This window comes from Prinia subflava, unplaced genomic scaffold (assembly GCF_021018805.1).
Source record: "Prinia subflava isolate CZ2003 ecotype Zambia unplaced genomic scaffold, Cam_Psub_1.2 scaffold_58_NEW, whole genome shotgun sequence".
NCBI classification, from domain to species: domain Eukaryota; kingdom Metazoa; phylum Chordata; class Aves; order Passeriformes; family Cisticolidae; genus Prinia; species Prinia subflava.
In genome coordinates this window covers 300,001-307,416 of record NW_026961065.1, presented here as the reverse complement: position 1 = coordinate 307,416, position 7,416 = coordinate 300,001, and the positions used below count along the sequence as shown (strand labels likewise).

Genomic DNA, 7,416 nt, shown 5'->3' with positions numbered 1-7,416 from the left:
TCCCCAAATGAGGGGGGGTCTCCACATAGTGACGGTGTCCCCAAATAAGGGGGTGTCCCCTGAATGAGGAGGGGTCCCCTGCACTGACCACGTCCTTGAATGAGGGGGGGTCCCCATGCAGTGACCGTTTCCCCAGATAAGGGAGTGTCCCCTGAATGAGGAGGGGTCGCCTGGAGGGACCGTGTCCCCAAATAAGGGGGGCTGGAGGACCGTGTCCCCAAATAAGGGGGTGTCCACATCCCTGAATGAGGAGGGGTCCCCTGAAGTGACCGTGTCCCCAAATAAGGGGGTGTCCCCTGAATGAGGAGGGGTCCCCTGCACTGACCACGTCCTTGAATGAGGAGGGGTCCCCTGCAGTGACCGTGTCCCCAAATAAGGGGGTGTCCCCATGAATGAGGAGGGGTCCCCTGCACTGACCGTGTCCCCAGATAAGGGGGTGTCCCCTGCAGTGATGTCATCCCTGAGTGAGGAGGGGTCCCAGCCCAGTGTGAGGAGGGGTCCCCAGTCCAGTGTCCCCTTCTCCCACTGGGGACCTGCCACCCTCGGGGTTTCTTCATCCTCCTGACACAGCAGTGACCCCCACCCCAGTGACCCCCCCAGTGACCCCCCCAGTGACCCCCAGTGACCCCCAGTGACCCCCAGTGACCCCCAGTGACCCCCCAGTGACCCCCAGTGACCCTCCCCAGTGACCCCCAGTGACCCCCCAGTGACCCCCAGTGACCCCAGTGACCCCCAGTGACCCCCAGTGACCCCCAGTGACCCCCAGTGACCCCCAGTGACCCCCCAGTACCCCCAGTGACCCCCAGTGACCCTCCAGTGACCCGGCCCAGTGACTCCCCAGTGACCCCCCCCAGTGACCCCCAATGACCACCCAGTGACCCCCCCAGTGACCCCAGTGACCCCCCAGTGACCCCCAGTGACCCCCTGGTGACCCCCAGTGACCCCCCAGTGACCCCAGTGACCCCCCAGTGACCCCCAGTGACCTCCAGTGACCCCCCAGTGACCCCAGTGACCCCCAATGACCCCCAGTGACCCCCAGTAACCCCCAATGACCCCAGTGACTCTCCCAGTGACCCCCCAGTGACCCCACCCCAGTGACCCCACAGTGACCCCCAGTGACCGCCCAGTGACCCCCCAGTGACCGCCCAGTGACCCCCCAGTGACCACCCAGTGACCCCCCCAGTGACCCCCCAGTGACCCCAGTGACCCCCTGGTGACCCCCAGTATCCCCCAAGTGACCTCAGTGACTCTCCAGCTGACCCCAGTGACCCCCAGTGACCCCAGTGACCCCCAGTGACCCCAGGACCCCCAGTGACCCCCAGTGACCCCCAGTGACCCCCAGTGACCCTCCCTGGTGATCCCCAGTGACCCCCAAGTGACCCCAATTACTCTCCCAGTGACCCCCAGTGACCCACCTCAGTGACCCCCAGTGACCACCCAGTGACCCCCAGTGACCCCCAGTGACCCCCTGGTGACCCCCAGTGACCCAAGTGACCCCCAAGTGACCCCCAAGTGACCCCAGTGACCCCCAGTGACCCCAAGTGACCCCAGTGACCCCCAGTGACCCCCAGTGACCCCACCTCAGTGACCCCCAGTGACCACCTAGTGACCCCCCAGTGACCCCACCTCAGTGACCCCCAGTGACCACCCAGTGACCCCCAGTGACCCCCAGTGACCCCCCAGTGACCCCCACCTCAGTGACCCCCAGTGACCCCCAGTGACCCCCAGTGACCCCCCAGTGACCCCCACCTCAGTGACCCCCAGTGACCCCCAGTGACCCCCCAGTGACCCCAGTGACCCCAGTGACCCCAGTGACCCCCAGTGACCCCCTGGTGACCCCCAGTGACCCCCCAGTGACCCCCACCTCAGTGACCCCCAGTGACAACCCAGTGACCCCCTGGTGACCCCCAGTGACCCCTCCAGTGACCCCCAGTGACCCCTCCAGTGACCCCCCCCAGTCACCCCCACCCCAGTCACCCCCCAGTCACCCCCAGTCACCCCCCAGTGACCCCCACCCCAATAACTCCCCCAGTGACCCCCCAGTGACCCCCCAGTGACCCCCAGTGACCCCCTGGTGACCCCCAGTGACCCCCCAGTGACCCCCAAGTGACCTCAGTGAGTCTCCCAGTGACCCCCAGTGACCCCCCAGTGACCCCCAGTGACCCCCAGTGACCCCCCCAGTCACCCCACCCCAGTGACTCCCCCAGTGACTCCCCCAGTGACCCCCAGAGACCCCCACCCCAGTAACTCCCCCAGCGACCCCCAATGACCCCCCAGTGACCCCCCAGTGACTCCCAAGTGACCCCAGTAACCCCCCCAGTGACCCCCAGTGAACCCCTGGTGACCCCCAGTGACCCCCAGTGACCCCCTGCCCTCCTTCTGCCCTCCCAGTGACCCCCAAGTGGCCCCAGTGACCCCCCCAGTGACCTCCAGTGACCCCCAGTGACCCCCAGTGACCCCCAGTGACCCCCAGTGACCCCCTGCCCTCCCCCTGCCCTCCAGTGACCTGGAGAAGTCGGTGGAGAAGTTCCAGAAGGATCTGGCGCACAGCCACCGGCTGGTGCCGGCGCAGGAGCTGGAGGAGAAGGCCGTGGTGCTCAAGCAGCTGGGGGAGACCCTGACGGAGCTGAAGGGTGAGGAGGGGGCTGGGGGGGCACACGGAACCTTCCGGAATTTCCCTGTTCCGGGGATGCTCCAGGACTTCCTGGATTTGTGTTAAAAGCTGGGATACACCATGGTGGTGACACTGTGTTGGTGACCCTGGCGTCCCCTCAGGGGGCACAGTGGTGACACCGTGGTGGTGACACCGTGACGGTGACACTGTGGTGGTGACACTGTGGCAGTGACACCGTGTCGGTGACCCTGGTGTCCCCTCAGGGGACACGGCGGTGACCCGGTGGCGGTGAGCCTGGCATCCCCTCAGGGGACACGGCGGTGACCCCATGTCGATGACCCCGTGTCGATGACCCCGTGTCGGTGACCCCCGGCACCCCCACAGGGGACACGGTGGTGACACCATGGTGGTGACACTGTGGCAGTGACACTGTGGCAGTGACACCATGGTGGTGACACTGTGGCAAGTGACACCGTGGCGGTGACACTGTGGCAGTGACCCCGGCGCCCCCTCAGGGGACACGGCGGGTGACACCATGGTGGTGACACCATGGCGGTGACACCGTGGTGGTGACCCCGTGTTGGTGACCCCGTGTTGGTGACCCCAGCTCCCCCTCAGGGGACACGGTGGTGACCCTGGTGCCCCCTCAGGGGACACAGCGGTGACACCATGGCAGTGACACCGTGTCGGTGACCCCATGGCGGTGACCCTGGCGCCCCCTCAAGGGACAGAGTGGTGACCCCCAGCGCCCCCCCCAGGGGACATGGCGGTGACACCGTGTGGGTGACCCCGGAGCCCCCCCAGGGGACATGGTGGTGACCCCCGGCGCCCCCTCAGGGGACATGGCGGTGACACCATGGCGGTGACACCATGGTGATGACACTGTGGCGGTGACACCGTGTCGGTGACCCCCGGCGTCCCCTCAGGGGACACGGCGGTGACACCGTGTGGGTGACCCCATGGCGGTGACCCCGGCATCCCCTCAGGGGACACGGTGGTGACACCGTAGTGGTGACACTGTGGCAGTGACACCGTGTCGGTGACCCCCGCGCCCCCTCAGGGGACACAGTGGTGACCGCAGCGCCCCTTCAGGGGACACGGTGGTGACACCATGGCGGTAATACCATGGCAATGACACCGTGGCGGTGACACCATGGCGGTGACACCGTGGCGGTGACCCCATGGCGGTGACCCCGGCGCCCCCTCAGGGGACACAGCGGTGACCCCGGTGCCCCCTCAGGGGACACAGCGGTGACCCCATGGCGGTGACACTGTGTCGGTGACCCCGTGTCGGTGACCCGGGCGCCCCCTCAGGGGACACAGCGGTGACACCATGGTGATGACACCATGGTGGTGACACCGTGTCGGTGACACCGTGTCGGTGACCCCGGCGCCCCCTCAGGGGACAGGGCGGTGACACCATGGCGGTTACACCATGGTGGTGACACCATGGTGGTGACACCGTGTGGGTGACCTCGTGTCGGTGACCCCGGCGCCCCCTCAGGGGACATGGCGGTGACACCATGGCGGTGATACCATGGCAATGACACCGTGGCGGTGACCCCATGGCGGTGACACCGTGTCGGTGACACCGTGACGGTGACCCCGGTGTCCCCGCAGCCCAGTTCCCCAGCCTGCAGAGCAAGATGCGCGTGGTGCTGCGGGTGGAGGTTGAGGCCGTCAAGTTCCTCAAGGAGGAGCCCACGCGCCTGGACGGGCTCCTCAAGCGCTGCAAGAGCGTCACCGACACCCTGGCCCAGATCCGCAGGTGAGACCCCCGGCCACCCCCCCTCGAGGGGACACTGCCACCCCCTGGGTGTCCCTTTGTCCCCACGGCTCTGCGCCGCCTCCTCTGTGCACGTCCCAAACTCTCGGGGTGGGTGGGGGGCGCAGGGGGGTTGATGAAATGTTCATTTTGCTGTTAAAGGACACCAAAAATGCTCTCAGTGCTCTCCAGGTGTGGGTGGGACCCCCTCTTTTCATAAAAACCTCATTTTTCTGCAAAAGGACCCTAAAAATGCTCTCAGTCCTCTCCAGGTATGGGTGGGACTCTCTCTTTTCATAAAAACCTCATTTTTCTGTTAAAGGACCCCAAAATACCCTCGTGGTCCTCTCCAGGTTGGTTTGGTACCCCCTCTTTTCATAAAAAACCCTCATTTTTCTGGTAAAGGACCCCAAAAATGCCCTCAGTCCTCTCCAGGTCCATGTGGGACTCCCTCTTTTCATAAAATCCTCATTTTTCTGGTAAAGGACCCCAAAAATACCCTCAGTGCTCTCCAGGTGTGTGTGGGACTCTCTGTTTTAATAAAAAAGCCTCATTTTTCTGTTAAAGGACCCAAAAAATTCCCTCAGTCCTCTCCAGGTATGGGTGGGACCCCCTCTTTTCATAAAATTCTCTTTTTTTTTGCCAAAGGACCTAAAAAATGCCCTCAGTCCTCTCAGGTCCATGTGGGACTCCACCCAATTTTTCTGGTAAAGGACCCCCAAAATACCCTCGTGGTCCTCTCCAGGTGTGGGTGGGACTCTCTCTTTTCATAAAAAACCCTCATTTTTCTGGTAAAGGACCCCAAAAATGCCCTCAGTCCTCTCCAGATGTTTGTGGGACTCTCTCTTTTCATAAAAACCTCATTTTTCTGTTAAAGGATCCCCCAAAAAAACCCCCTTGGGTCCTCTCCAAGTGGGGATGAGGGATAGGTCCTGGAAGGGACAAAGAACCCTGCCCCAGCTGGCTTTAACAGAAGATATTTCCCTGGAATTCTGAGGGATAGGTCCTGGAAGGGATAAAGAATTATACCCCAGCTGTCTTTACCAGAAGATATTCCCAGGAATTTAAGGGCTAGGTCCTGGAAGGGATAAAGAATTATGCTCCAGCTGGCTTTAACAGAAGATATTCCCAGGAATAATGTGGGATAGGTCCTGGAAGGGATAAAGAACCCTGCTCCAGCTGGCTTTAACAGAAGATATTTCCCTGGAATTATGAAGGATGGGTCCTGGAAGGGATAAAGAACTCTTCCACAGCTGGCTTTAACAGAAGATATTTCCCTGGAATTACAAGGGACAGGTCCTGGAAGGGATAAAGAACCCTGCCCCAGCTGGCTTTACCAGAAGATATTCCCCTGGAATTTAAGGACCAGGTCCTGGAAGGGATAAAGAACCCTGCCCCAGATTTAACAGAAGATATTTCCCTTGAAATTCTGAGGGCTAGGTCCTGGAAGGGATAAAAACCACTGTTTTTAACAGCTGCAAAGACACCCACCTCCTTCCCCTTGGAGTTATGAGATAAAGGAAAAGTTTGGGGACAGAACAGACATTTTTGGTTGCTCTGTAACCCAAAAAAATGTGTTTATTTCTAACACAGGCAAGTGGACGAGGGCGTGTGGAGCTCTCCGGGCGGCCTGAGCCAATCCCCCAAAAAGGTGGCCCCGGAGACGGATTTTGGCAAAGGGCTGGAGCTGGAGATGCCCACGAGCCCCCCGGTCAGCCTGCACCACCTGGGGGGCACCCCCGAGCCCCTGGGGGGCTTCGGGCACAGCCCCCCGCAGCCCCAGGGCCACCCCGGCAAGAGCAATAACCCCACCCGAGGGCCGGAGATGGTCCCAGCCAAAACCCAGACCGGGCCCGAGACCCCCAGCAAGAAGAGCGTGGACAAAGCGGTGTCCGTGGAGGTGAGAGCCCACCCGGGGGGCGAGGATTTGGGGGGGTGGTCGGATTTGGGGGGATCCTCTGGAGGTGAAAATGGGAGCAGGAGCGGTGTCCATCCTCTTCCTCCTCAGTGGAGGTGGTGCCCATCCTCCTCCTCCTCAATGGAGCGCCTCTACAGTTTGGGGAGGGGGGTGAAATTTGGGGCTGGGGGCAAAAATGTCCCCTCCAGCTCCTCACAGTGGGTTTGGGGCTGTGGGAGAGGCAGGGTCTGAGGGTCTGAGACCCCCAGCAAGAAGGGTGTGGACTTAGAGGTGTCCGTGGAGGTGAGAGCCCACCCGGGGGGCGAGGATTTGGGGGGGGTGGTCGGATTTGGGGGATCCCCTGGAGGTGGAAATGGGAGCGGGAGTGGGGCCCATCCTCCTCCTCCTCCTGGGAGCACTTTTATTGCTTGGGGAGGGGGGTGAAATTTGGGGCTGGGGGCAAAAATGTCACCCCCAGCTCCTCCCAGGAAGTGAGAGGAGGTGAGAGTCCGGCACGGGGGGTGGTCGGATTTGGGGGGGTCCCCTGGAGGTGAAAATGGGAGCAGGAGCAGCGTTCATCCTCTTCCTCCTCAGTGGAGGTGGTGCCCATCCTCCTCCTCCTCCTGGGAGGACTTTTATTGCTTGGGGAAGGGGTGAAATTTGGGGATGGGGGAAAAAATGTCCCCCCCAGCTCCTCACAGTGGGTTTGGGGCTGTGGGAGAGGCAGGGTCTGAGGGTCTGAGACCCCCAGCAAGAAGGGTGTGGACAAAGCGGTGTCCGTGGAGGTGAGAGCCCACCCGGGGGGCGAGGATTTGGGGGGGTGGTCGGATTTGGGGGGATCCCCTGGAGGTGGAAATGGGAGCAGGAGCAGTGTCCATCCTCTTCCTCCTCAGTGGAGGTGGTGCCCATCCTCCTCCTCCTCCTGGGAGCATTTTTATTGCTTGGGGAGGTGAAATTTGGGGATGGGGGAAAAAATGTCCCCCCCAGCTCCTCCCAGTGGGGCTGGGGGCTGCAGGAGAGGCAGGGTCTGAGACCCCCAGAGAGAAGGGTGTGGACTTAGAGGTGTCCGTGGAGGTGAGAGCCCACCCGGGGGGTGAGGATTTGGAGGGGTGGTTGGATTTTGGGGGCTCCTCTGGAGGG

The 7,416-nt window shown here is 62.1% G+C and overlaps 1 protein-coding gene across 1 annotated transcript in view; it reads left to right on the top strand.

The window, feature by feature from the left end:
- Positions 1–2,502: 2,502 nt before the first annotated feature.
- SRCIN1 (SRC kinase signaling inhibitor 1) overlaps positions 2,503–7,416 on the top strand; it is a gene marked incomplete at its 5' end in the record, with an annotated part of 26,322 nt that continues 21,408 nt past the window's right edge. The window contains 3 exons of the mRNA XM_063425195.1: positions 2,503–2,633; positions 4,235–4,382; positions 5,973–6,279. Coding sequence (XP_063281265.1) covers positions 2,503–2,633; positions 4,235–4,382; positions 5,973–6,279 — 586 coding nt within the window. The remainder of the gene's footprint in view (positions 2,634–4,234; positions 4,383–5,972; positions 6,280–7,416) is intronic.